This window comes from Astyanax mexicanus, chromosome 2 (genome assembly GCF_023375975.1).
Source record: "Astyanax mexicanus isolate ESR-SI-001 chromosome 2, AstMex3_surface, whole genome shotgun sequence".
NCBI lineage: Eukaryota > Metazoa > Chordata > Actinopteri > Characiformes > Acestrorhamphidae > Astyanax > Astyanax mexicanus.
The window spans coordinates 53,436,389-53,448,921 of NC_064409.1; the positions used below are offsets into that span (position 1 = coordinate 53,436,389).

Below are 12,533 nucleotides of genomic sequence, written 5' to 3' on the forward strand. Positions count from 1 at the left end.
TAAATATAGTATAAGTATATATATATATATATATATATATATATATATATATATATATATATATATATATATATATATATATTTTTTTTTTTTTTTGCTTGCTGAGCCCAGAATGACAATGATAGACAAGCTATTCTTCCTAATACACATCATCAGATCATAATCATTTTTAGAAGTAAAAAAAAAGCAAAATTGCTAGATATTGTTGCTTCATCTAACCATAAAAAGTCCCACCTCTTATATTTAAACTCTTGTTTTTTTTATCCAGATGAACACCTCTGTTCCCACTCTTTATCCTCTCTTCTGAACAGCTGAGAGAACCACAGCTGGCCTGCAGTTTTTCTAAAACCCTCTTAATCAGACTCCACTGTTTAAACCAGGATTTGACAGGTCGAGCATTTGGCAGGACAAAAAAAAAAGCATTCGGCTGGTTCAAAAGGGTGTTTTATTACTACTGTACATGTAATGCAGTGCTTTTGAAACACAAACTCTTATCGCAGGATGTTTCTGTTCACATGCTAAGCAAGAGACTTCATTTTACATCCGTAAAAAATTATAAATCTCCCACCGTCTGCTGCAGAAGGTATTTTATCCGTGTTGCGCTCGCTGTTCTCGGGTCTAATATTGTTTGGAGCCTCTTCCTGGCAGCATTATGCTTATGTTTGCAACCTTCGGCAGTCTCCCAGGATCACAGATGTGTTTGCAGGCAATTAAAACGATACCATCTTCACATCACCGTAACCAATAAATAAAATAATATCAGGGTTTTATATTAAGCTCTGTGCTATTCAGAGAGAGCGCGAGAGAGAGAGAGAGAGTGAGAAAAAGTGAGAGAGATACTTTAGAGAGAGTACTTTACTGGCTTATCTCTGATAGGACTGAGCAAAGTGCAAATGTCCAGCTTTAGGGATTGGAGCATAATCACAGAGAAATTAACAGCGTCAGCAAATTATGCTAATTACTAATGATGCTTTTGTCTTTCCTGGGATGTAAATTTTAAAGAAGTCCCTGTAGTGTCTAAAGGTGTTTTCCTGGATTTTTTTTTTTATTACAGGTAAATAAATGTTGTTATTTTAATAATATATACAGTTTTAACTAAATATTCCTATAGTGGGGTACAAGAGTGGACAACATACAACTTTAACAGAAAATAAAAATGGTGTACAACAGTTTTAGCCACTTTACCAACTCAACCCAACCCAAGAAGCCCCAGGCCTTTTAGTTTATTTTGCAATCCCAAAATTCTTATATTTACAAAACTGACACCTTCAAACTCGACTAACGTTTGCAGCTGACCACATGGACAAAAAGTAAAAAAAGACTTCTCTAGGATTTTTTTTTTATCTGGATGAGTGAGGGGAAAAGCAAACACACCACTAGAGAAACACTGTAGCACCTTTTAAGCATGGTGGTGGTAGCTTGCTCGGAACCAGTACATTGCACGACTGCAAAACTGTTCTAACAGAACTCCAAACAACTCCAACTCACACATCAAAGGTGGGTGTGAAATGGATTAAGGTTTAAGAACAGCCATCCAAATGTCTTGACCTCAACCCTATCAAAATATATGGACCAGGCTAAATTTAGTTTAAAAAAAAGTCAGGAAACCACTTAATTATAATGAACTGTACTCCAAAAAATATGCCAAGAACTGTGAAAAAAGACTGTTTGTCACAATCACATCTTGCTCTGCTTTAATTAGACATATACTATAGCATATCAGTGATATTGTCAGCATTTTAAAAAATTTAAAATGAATTTGAAGAGTTGAATTAAACAAATTGCCCAGAAAAGGTGATACTGTCCTGAAATTGCCCTGGTGTGTGTGGGGGGAGTATAAGTATGTATTATGTGTGAGAATGTTTATATGACTATATTCCCAGATACACAGATATCTGTCCTGGGTCCATTCCTCAGTGCTGATGCAGTCCTCCAGGTGGTTGGTTGTTTTGGCTGAGAGTGTGCTGTGCCTGATTGGCTGCTGCTTTTCACCAGTATGTGTTGGTTGGTTGGTTGAGAGCTAAGTGTAAATGACAAATTACATATTTTGTTATGTTGCACATTGCTGTTTTAATAGTGAACACTGCTGCTACCAAAAAAAAGCCACTAGATTGCATTACATATATATCTTAATTAAATTATTTAAATTTGACCATTAGTGCCTAATGTGGTGTATTACAGATCACTTGTATCACTTTGCATCACTTATATCAAGCCCACCTTTTGAAATATGATATTGTAAATTTGATGATTCAAACCAATGACTGACCATAGACTAATCTAAAACTGACATAGACCTCTCTGCTGTAAAAAAAAAAAAAAAAAAGAAAATCGAGAATCGAATCGTGACCCTAAAATCGGAAATAAAATCGCATCGAGGATTTAGAGAATTGTGACACCCCTACGCTGTGGCATGGTTTCAATTAGCTTCTGCAACGTCACAAGATTTATTTCAATCCAGTGTTGTGTAGCCAGGTGGTGAATTGAGAATACACCTTTAAAATGTGTGTCTGTAACTTTAAGAAACACAATCAGAAGTTTTGTCACCCTGAGAGAGGAAAGGGAGGAGCTAAGAGCATGGTAGAGAAGGAGGCTCAAGCTGCAGTGAATGGTGGTGCTCCATTTTAGGATCCATCCAGAGCCATCCTAATGAAATAAGAGGTAAAAATCAGGAAATACTGAACAATATAAGGTTTAGTTGGCCTATAACAGTAGTAGATGCCTATTTTGCCTTTCTAAAGTTCTCTTAAAGAAATGCTCAAGTCTTGTTGAGTAAAGCTGAGTAAATCGAGGTGAGCTTAAAAACAAATATAAAAAGAGCTCTGTTAATGGTATTAAGGTGGTATTAATGTTATTTATCTATTTTCTGTAATTAGTGCCACTACCAAATACTGTGCTGTGTTCTAAGCTAGGGTTTTACAGTGTATTCATTTTATTTTTGTTATTTTGAGTACAATTGAGTACAAGCTCTGTCTATAAATCTGTACACTGCAGTTGCAGTAAGTCAAAGATAGGTGGTGCAGTGTTGTTGTGCATTGAGACTAATATTTCTGCTCAGCAAGTGCTGATTGTCTTTATTTTGCTTTTATTTCATATTTGAGGCTCATTGTCTGTAAGAAGCCAGTGATTTATTTTTGTTTGTTTATTTCCTATTGTTTTATAATTCATATACATTTTATATTAAATATTTCATAAAAATCCCTAGAGTGGGATCTATCAGAATAAAATACCCGAAAAAGTATTTTGTCAATTGGTGTGCGTCCTTTCCCCGGTGACAGTTGTATTAATTTTTCACCAAGATCTTGCAGCATTGATGATGGTAGAGCACATCCCAAAGATTCTCAATGAGGTTAAGATCTGGACTCTGTGGTGAACTCTCAATCCATGTGTGAAAATGATGATCTCATGCTCCCTGAACCACTCTTTCACAATTCCAGCACCATGAATCCTGACATTATCATTTTGGAATATGCTCGTGCCATCAGGAAAGAATAAATCCATTGATGGAATAACCTGGTCTATATTCAGTATATTCAGGTAGTCAGCTGACCTCATCTGCATCAACCCCACATCATTTACTTACTTAAATCCAACAAATTAAGATTAAAACTAATTTAAAATCATCGGCCAAATTAATCACTGTTCAATTGTACGAATTAAAGGAAACACACACACTGTCTCTAACAATTAAGAAGCTCAGACTCCACCAACCAAAACTCCTGTGTATCAAATATGAATGAAACATTGAGCACAGCCAGGCTGCTTTTGAGTTATGGCTGAACGGTATGCTGAAAGCCATCACAAATTCATATCATCCATTACATCTCTTTAAAATATAATCAGTTGAGATGAGCTTTGTTGGACTGCAGTTGAACACTATATCAAACTTCCCCTTCGGTGCGCGAACAAAAACTGATGAAACAGGAGGAGAAGAATGGAACACAAAAAGTCGTCATATTTAAAACAAAGCATACATCAAGTGCAATGTGGGGCCCGGAGCAAACGATGACAGGGAGAAAGGGCCACGGGCGTATGAGTAGCAGATATGGCTTATGATTTATGGCGATGGTGAGTTTTATAGTTTGTCTCTGTAAGTGTGTGTGACTTCCAGCTTCTGGCTAAAACGGCTGAGTGTGGTCTGCGGGAAGAGCTGCTCATCTGATTTATGCTACACTAGGCTATTTGACTATGACAGCTGCACACAGGCACACACACACACACACACACGCACTTGCAGGTTCACTAAGCAGCTCCGTAGATACACCTCAAGAATCGCGTGCAAATATAAGCATAACCTGGAATGTGTGTAGAGGTTCGAACTGCTTTTCTGCTTATGGCCAGAAATATCAGACCAAAATGTGAAAGACCCATGAGTAAAAAGAAGTAGACATTAAACATTTAAAAATCTAAAATTACAATGCAGACAATAAATACTGTTCTGCCTATATATGATTTACAAATCTCCCAAAGGATTAACAGAATTATTATATATATATATATAATTTTTTTTACATTTTTCTTAATTTCAATTAATACAACAATACATACATCAACCGTTTCTGCCTTTTTGTGAAAAAAAAAAGTATTTTTTCTGATTTGAACAATTTTTACATAAAAAAATGTGCCTTACGTAGACTTTCAGATTTACATTTCCTTACACAAGCAGGACAGCACTTAAAATTATACAATAAAATGACTGATTTCACCCACAAAGATTGATACTAAAATGCCATAATTAAGAGTTTTTCCATAACCAAGGTGCATGTACTGATCATCTCATCAAACCCTGAGCAGACACTGACAAATAAATTCAAAATACAAAGAAAAACAATTAAACTACATTCACACACACATACATAAGCTCAATCTCTTTTATGGGGGGTCCTCTTTGATTTTATCCGTGCCCGATGTATGTGTTTTTCTCAGACGTCCTCTGAGAAAATCACAGGCTAAATTACCTGCTGTTTTTCGCTGAACTCCGTGGTCCTCCGGTTATTTTACTCCCATCTGGATCCACATCTCTGAGTTTCGTCACCTAGCGTTTAATAAAATTGCTATTTGTTTGCTGCTACGCACCGTAATTACACTCTGGGCATGTGTTTCCATGGAAATCCACGTAAACACAACAGGGAGTGAAAATGGAGGAGCTACTGAACGTGAAAAAAAAAAAAAAATTGACTGGTCCTCCTGTTTTTATCACTGAGTAGAAGTGTGAAATATTTTTTTCACAGAGAAACTACTCCCAACCGAATAGTGCTACACACACACACACACACACAAACAAAAAACAAACAAACACCAATACAGCTCCGTACCCCCTAACCACGCCCCACTGAGCACAGCACACAGATCCAGCCTGTACTTACCATAGACTTGGTGAACGGTCGTGCCAGGGTGAAGAGGAAGGTCATGAGCCACCAGCTGCGATGGATGGACGTATACATCATGTTCCCAGGGTGCACTGCGTTGGAGGTGACCCCGTGCGGAGACAGGCGGCGGTTCAGCTCATTGGAGAACAGGATGTTGCAGAGTTTGGCTCTATTGTAGGCCAGCATGGACCAGTACTCCTTCTGAGGCGGAGAGAGCAGAGCCAAGTCCACTTTACCACACGAGTCCAGCAGCTCTGTGAACCTACACAACATAGATAAGACAGACAAAAATATATATATATATATGAAGAGTTTGATTCCAAAACGCGATAAACGCCATTTAAAAAAAAAATGAGTTAGAGCCAGAATCAGAATGTTATGTGACCCCTCTTGAAAAAGCCAATATTCAATTTTCATCAAAACGCCACATCCGCCGTGTAATACTGCCCTGTTGTCTCTCTTTCTTTCCAAAACGCAACAAACGCCAGTCTTGTTTTCCCGCAGAACGCCACATCTCCACTCATCCAATCACAGTGCAGCATTCCTCAAGCTATCTAATGTAAACATTATAACACGCGCCCTGTTGAGCGTGCCGGTATTTCGTGTAGCCTTTCACTTTCGTTTTTCACTCTCAAAGTCCGCGAAAATGAACGGGTTTGATGGTATAGAGGAGCCTGTTCGTGAAGCAGTTATTGGAAAAAAGAGAAAGCCATCAAAAAAGTCTCATGTACGTAAAAAGGTAAAGAAAATGAGGCATTCAGGAGGGGGGAAAATGCCTGCTGTCATCTGCAGTTCACACACACACACACACACACACACACACACACTATACTACACCACACTACACTAAATTACACTACAGCACATTAATGTAACGTGATTTTGGGGATTTTATTTAATGTCTTGTTCGTTAATGAAATTTTGCACTTTTTCAAAAAGAAATGTTTTGAAATTTGTGTTTTTAGGCCCAATGGTCAAACTATTATATTCAGATGTACAATTTACTGTTATTTATTATTGTATTTTGCACATTTTCAGTAAAAAAAAAATTCTATTGATGCCAAAGGATATATAAGACATTTTGAAAAAAAAAACTTGGCATGGATTTATTGAGTTCTGCGAAAAAACGAATAATTTTTAAAAATAAATCTTTAAAAATTAAAATCTTGATTTTATTTTTTTGTGTTATTTTAACCTTAGTATGGTATTTGATAGTTTGAAACAGAAAACAGTGGTTTTCAGCCTACCACTTTCTCGCTAAAGAAAACCCTTTTTTACTCAAATTGATAAAAATGGATTTATAGCGTTTTGGAACCAAACTCTTCATATATATATATATATATATATATATATATATATATATATATATATATATATACAGTATATATCTGCACAGACTCACTGCTAACACTAGCTTTCATGTTTGGTTTAGTTGTAGTTGTTTAGGTATAACAATGCACTCTGCTCAAAATTCAATTTGATTCACTTTTCGGGATTCACAATTTGAGTATTTTTAAAGGAACAAATATTGAATAAAAAAAACTTTTTTTATTTTATTAACCTCCTATGAGCCGAACCCCTGAATGGCATGCATTTTTTATTTCTCATTGTTATTTGGGCTAATTGGGACCTGATTAATGCAAAAACAAAGACAACAATTTTTTTATATGTTTCTGAGAAAAATGATGTCCACATATGACGACTTCAGATGTATATTTCGATGGACCACAAAAAAGTTGCATTTAGTGATGAGCAGCACCACAGCAACCACCTAGCATCAAACTAGCAAAATCTCAAAAAATTCTAAATAGTCAGAATTTCAAAACATTTCAAACTATTCAAAACATGCGCTGGTTAAACTCAGGCACCTTTACTTTATTTTTTCCAAGGTTTCTAATCCGAAAATGGTTACAAAACTCATGACATTTAAACAGCATGTTTAAAAGCAAGTCCACTTGATTTTTTTTTTTTAAAGTCTTTATTTTAAAGAAATGGTTTACTGCAGGTTTAAATCATTTATGTTTGTGACAAAAAAATACTCCTGTTACTGGCACTCATTCCTGTTACATTTTTATGTTTTGAGTAACAGGAATTAAAGTAACAGTAATGAGTTTTTAGCATAGAATTGCCAAAAACATGAAAAATAGCTAAATGGCAGCTATGCTTATAGCAAGAGGACACTGAGCACATTATAGTGATTTTTCCACAATTTGTATTTTAAAAATAAACAAATTAGATCTAAGAATTAATTTGAGTAACAGGACAGAATGTAGAGATTGAACTCCTCAGTCATAGTTACAATAAGATCAAATATAAAGAAAAACTAATGAGGGAACATAATTTTGATCTTCCCATGATCTTCAGAAGAACCAACTGATGTCACTTCCTGTTGTAGATGTGAATCGTAGAATGTTTCGGATGTTTTGGATGGAATAATGTATTATAATGTGTATAATATGTTACGGCAACAGGAATGAGTGAAAACTAAGGGATACAAATAAAATGTGTATTTTAACATAAATATTATAGATTTATTATGAAAAATATTTTTACAAGCATAGATGTGATTTAGAGTCACACAACAATGCAAAAAAAATAACATCTCTGAAGAATTTTAATAATTATATTTCATGGTGAAGTTTATAGTTAGAGAGCGGGGGGACAGGTGACAAATTATACAGCATATTTTTAGTGTTCTAAATAGCTTTTATTTTTTTATTTTTTGTAATTAGACATCTTACAATTACACTTTCTTTTGCAATTAGGTCAATGTAGAAGGCACTACGCTTAATAATAAAATGTATTATAAGGTTATTTTGTGTGAATTTATACAGGTTACTTCCTGGGGACAGAATTGGCACCTATTCGGTAGAATGGCCCGAGCCCTGATAAAGCTAAGCATGTTAGCTGTGGGCTGTGATCAGGCTGAAGGACAGTAGGTGAATAAAGCGGATAAAATATCCGTGTGTAAGAAGTGAGCTTACAGCCCAGTTACACCCCGCCTTAGCTTAATGCAAATCAAAGCTGCGACATGATGTTCTTTAATTGGCTCTGACTGAGCTGTTAAACGCCAGATGTTTGACAAAGCAAGGCGTGTGTGTGTGTGTGAGGCAGTGTGCGTGTCCTTTAAAATCTCAAGACACAGTGTAGTGTAGTGTAAGAAATGCGTCTTCCTAGAGAGAGAGAACGAGAGTATGTGGTGCTTCCTCTGAACACACTCAACATTTACATCTTCATTATAATCATTATACACAGCATCCAATCAGGCGCTGAGTCTGCTGCTGCTGTTTCCTCATGCCAGGTTGTTGCTGACAGGCTACAGCTCTGCTGGGGTAAATACCATCATCTGCAGGATACATATATATATATATATATATATATATGCATGTCTGGACTATTACACTTACACTTTACACTTAGTCCTTGCAGAAAAGTACTGGCATTAGAACGGACAAACATGAAACTTTTGGCTCCATGCCTAATGACAAGCGTGGGTTAGTTGTGTATAAAGCATCCAGCTTTGAGCTGTGGAGCAATGGAAATGTGTTCTTTGAAATTATGGTGCTTCATGATATAGTATTTATGGAATGAGTTGGGTATAAATGGGGTTGTGATCTAATCATCAGATCTCATCAAACACTTTTGTTGCTAAATGCAATCAAATTCTCAGAGCAATGTTCCCTGGAGAGTAGGAACACTTACTCCAACAAAAGCAGATCAACAGATATAGCATGTAGATCTAATGTGAAACATTATTTTGATAGTGCATTTAATGATGTATTTCACATGGTAGTTCTGGCTACCTGCAGTGGTTAACTCAGAGTGAGTTTCTTTTCTATATATTTTGCACCACTTAAAGCAGCACTAGGTAGGATTTCCTTGATTTTTGATATTTTTAAAGAAGTAAAATTACAGCTTGAAACTCACTGCAGTGCTGCATTGAGGTGTAATAGGAGGAATAGCGGTGCTCTCGTGTCTGTGCCGGAGATCAAACCAGACTCTGTAAGTTTTCCGAGGCGGCCGCGACCAACGCTGGGGAGAACTGCGACCTGCTTTCCGACCTTTAGTTCTAAAAGTTCTACAAGGACTACTGGTTCATTCTTTACAAACTAACATACAGACACTCTATCAGAAGCTGGAAAGAGACCGAATATGTCTGTGAAAGCCAGAAAACGTGAAAGAGAAACTAATCCGCCTGAAACATTTATTACACTCTGCAACTGTAGGGGAAGCCCACGAGCACAAAATCTCAATCCTACCTAGTGGAGCTTTAAGGTGGAATGGAATTTTTTTTCGGTTTTAAGGTTGCTCTGTATGTTGCGGAAATAAGTATTCCTAGACAGCTGAATTTGATAAATCTCTAGAATTAAAGTTGCTTGTTGCATCACTTTTACAAGCTGAACGTTCGGATCCCATGGGTGGGACTGTATATTGTTGCTGTCCATTTGAAAACATATATCTCCAGAAAAGCAACTTTTTTTCTGAGAAACGAAATAGATAAATAAAAACAGATCTTACTGACACATTTGTTGCTCAATACAATCAAATTCTCAGAGTGATTTCCCCCCCTGGAGAATAGAAACATTAACTCCAACAAAAGCAGATCTGAGTCAGATCAGGGTCGGTTTAATTTGCAAGCCAAAGTACTACCAAACAGATATATTAAGTAGCTCAGCTCAACGTAAGTTTATTTCCTGTAACTTCTGCCACACTTCAGGTAAAATGGAAAATTACTGCGTTTGTAAGGATGTGCTGTATGTTGTGGAAAGAGGAAATTCTAGATAAATTAGAAATTTTAGTAGAATTAAAGTTGATTGTTGCATCATGTTAGAAACTGAACATTTAAATCTCAAGAGTGGGACGCTATATATATTTGACTTAAAAATAATGAGTTTCTTTGATTTTACCAAATTGAAAATCTCCGGAATATAATCAAGAGGAAGATGGATGATCACAATCCATCAAACCAAACTGAACTGCTTGAATGTTTTGTACCAGGAGTGGCATAAAGTTATCCAAAAGCAGTGTGTAAGACTGGTGGAGGAGAACATGCCAAGATGCAAATATTGATTTCTGAACTCTTTAAACTTTATGAATATGAACTTGTTTTCTTTGCATTATTTGAAGATTAAAAGCTCTCTAAAAGATCATTTTTGTTATTTTAGCCATTACTCATTTTCTGCAAATACATGTTCTAAATGACAATATTTTTGTTTAGAATTTGGGAGAAATGTGGTCTGTAGTTTATTAAATAAAACAAGAATGTTCATTTTACTCAAACATACACCTATAAACAGCAAAATCTGAAAAACTGATTTAAAAACTAAAGTGGTCTCTTATTTTTTTCCGAACCTGTATATATAAAAATCAAATGTTGGCATACGTTTACATTTTAAGTTCAAACTGAAAAACTAAATGAAGATAAAAAAAAGAAGACTAGCATGTGCTGGTTGGAGTCGTGCAGTGTAGCAGCTGGCTGTAAGGAGGCAGCAGTAAAAGAGTCCGGGGTCGATGCAGTGCTTTTCTCTATCATACTATCAATCTCCTCCTGTTAGAGCTGGACCTGCGGTGGAAATGTCCAGGAGCTGTCTGTAATGTCACTGAGCCTGTAAGCCTCAGTGTAACAGGAGAGATAAAGTTTTTAAGTGAAACCATTTTATTTTCCCAAAGCTCAATTTCCTCCCTCCCTCATCCTCTCTTTCTCTACTTCCCACACCTGTCTGACCCGGTCAAGGTCTTACCCGCCGCCAAAGCTTCACAAAATATAATCTCTCCTCAGGCCAAAGGTCAAATCACTGAACCCAAAAGGGCACATATTACAGCTAGTGGCTCAGAGTGAGCGACTGAGAGAAGAAAGAGATGAAGACGGACAGATAAGCAGGAGCACAATAAAAATGTCTCAGTGTAACTGTCTGTAATTGGGAGAGAATGCCAAAATTAGACTGTGTATTTGTACCTTTTATATGTGTTTATTTGTGTGTGTGTGTGAGAGAAAGAGAGAGAGAGTGTGTTTCCCAACTTAATCAGAGTTAATCTCCCTCAGAGGGGGTTAAGGAATGAATTACGGGTGTGGAAGATATTCTGGAAGGGGTGTGATGGGGAAGTAGAGGTAAAACAGATAAGCAGAAAACAACCTAAACTAATATTTGTGCCTCCTTTTGTTCTATAGCCTGGAATTCCTCCACAAATAGTAAAAATTCAACGCTTGACAAGAGTGTAAATTCAATCCGACACTTCTGAGAGAAGCGAGTAGAGTGTGTGCAATTTATTAGCAATTTAAACAAAAAAAAAAAACTATGACATGTTAAAGGTTCACTGGTCAATTTTCTCCCTTTTTTTTACAAATTTAAAAAAATGTGAAACATGCAGAACATAGCTATAGCTTCAACATGTGCATAAACAGCCTTAAAAAGCCCTTTTCTCAAACTGCTTTCCAGCTTGGACCCTTGACTACCGTATTTTTCTCACTTAAACTCCTTTAATTTTCCCAAAAATCATCAGTGGGCCTTATAATCTGGTGCGTCTTATATATATATTTTAGCAGCCAGGTTGTAAGAAGCAGGAAAGCCACTCCACTGATGTGCAGCATCATACAAGAGTGTTGGAGTAGCATTAGCATTAGGCGCTAAGCATGCTAAGCACTAGCTCTTCAGCCATTAAGAGCTGAGTATTATCGGCCTGTAGCCTGCTGCTAACCCCTGGCTAGGACTACTGAAGCAGCATTAGCATTACCCGCTACCCATGCTAACTCTTTCTTTGTTCAGAGGGGAGTATATCAGACTGTAGCCTGTGCATTTACAGTGTTAAAACAGTGTTACAACAAGCTATGCGTGACGAACCGCTAGCTAATATCTCCCTGGCTTACTGAAGCACTTAGTGAACACTCCGCTTGCAGTTAGCCGCTAATGCTAATGCTAATGCTCCAGTATAAGTGCTGGAGAAATTCGTGAATCTAAGCTTACTGTAAATAAATGGATGCGCTTAACAAATAAACAAATAAACAGTTGTCAGGAGAGAAATCTGTGTAGATCGTTTGACTTTAAAAGAAAATGTTTTTTAGGATTTATTTTTTTTTTTAGCTTAGCTTTACTTAACTTAGTTAGTTCCTTATAATGTTAGTTCCTTATAATGTCTCTTAAAATGCGCTTTATAATCCAGTCCACC

At 36.5% G+C, this 12,533-nt stretch overlaps 1 protein-coding gene across 1 annotated transcript in view; it reads right to left on the minus strand.

Annotated features, from left to right (window-relative positions):
- The window catches only part of wwox (WW domain containing oxidoreductase), a 322,237-nt gene that overhangs the window by 204,373 nt on the left and 105,331 nt on the right, over nt 1-12,533 (minus strand). Inside the window, exon 8 of the mRNA XM_007244266.4 lies at nt 5,367-5,631. Coding sequence (XP_007244328.2) covers nt 5,367-5,631 — 265 coding nt within the window. The remainder of the gene's footprint in view (nt 1-5,366; nt 5,632-12,533) is intronic.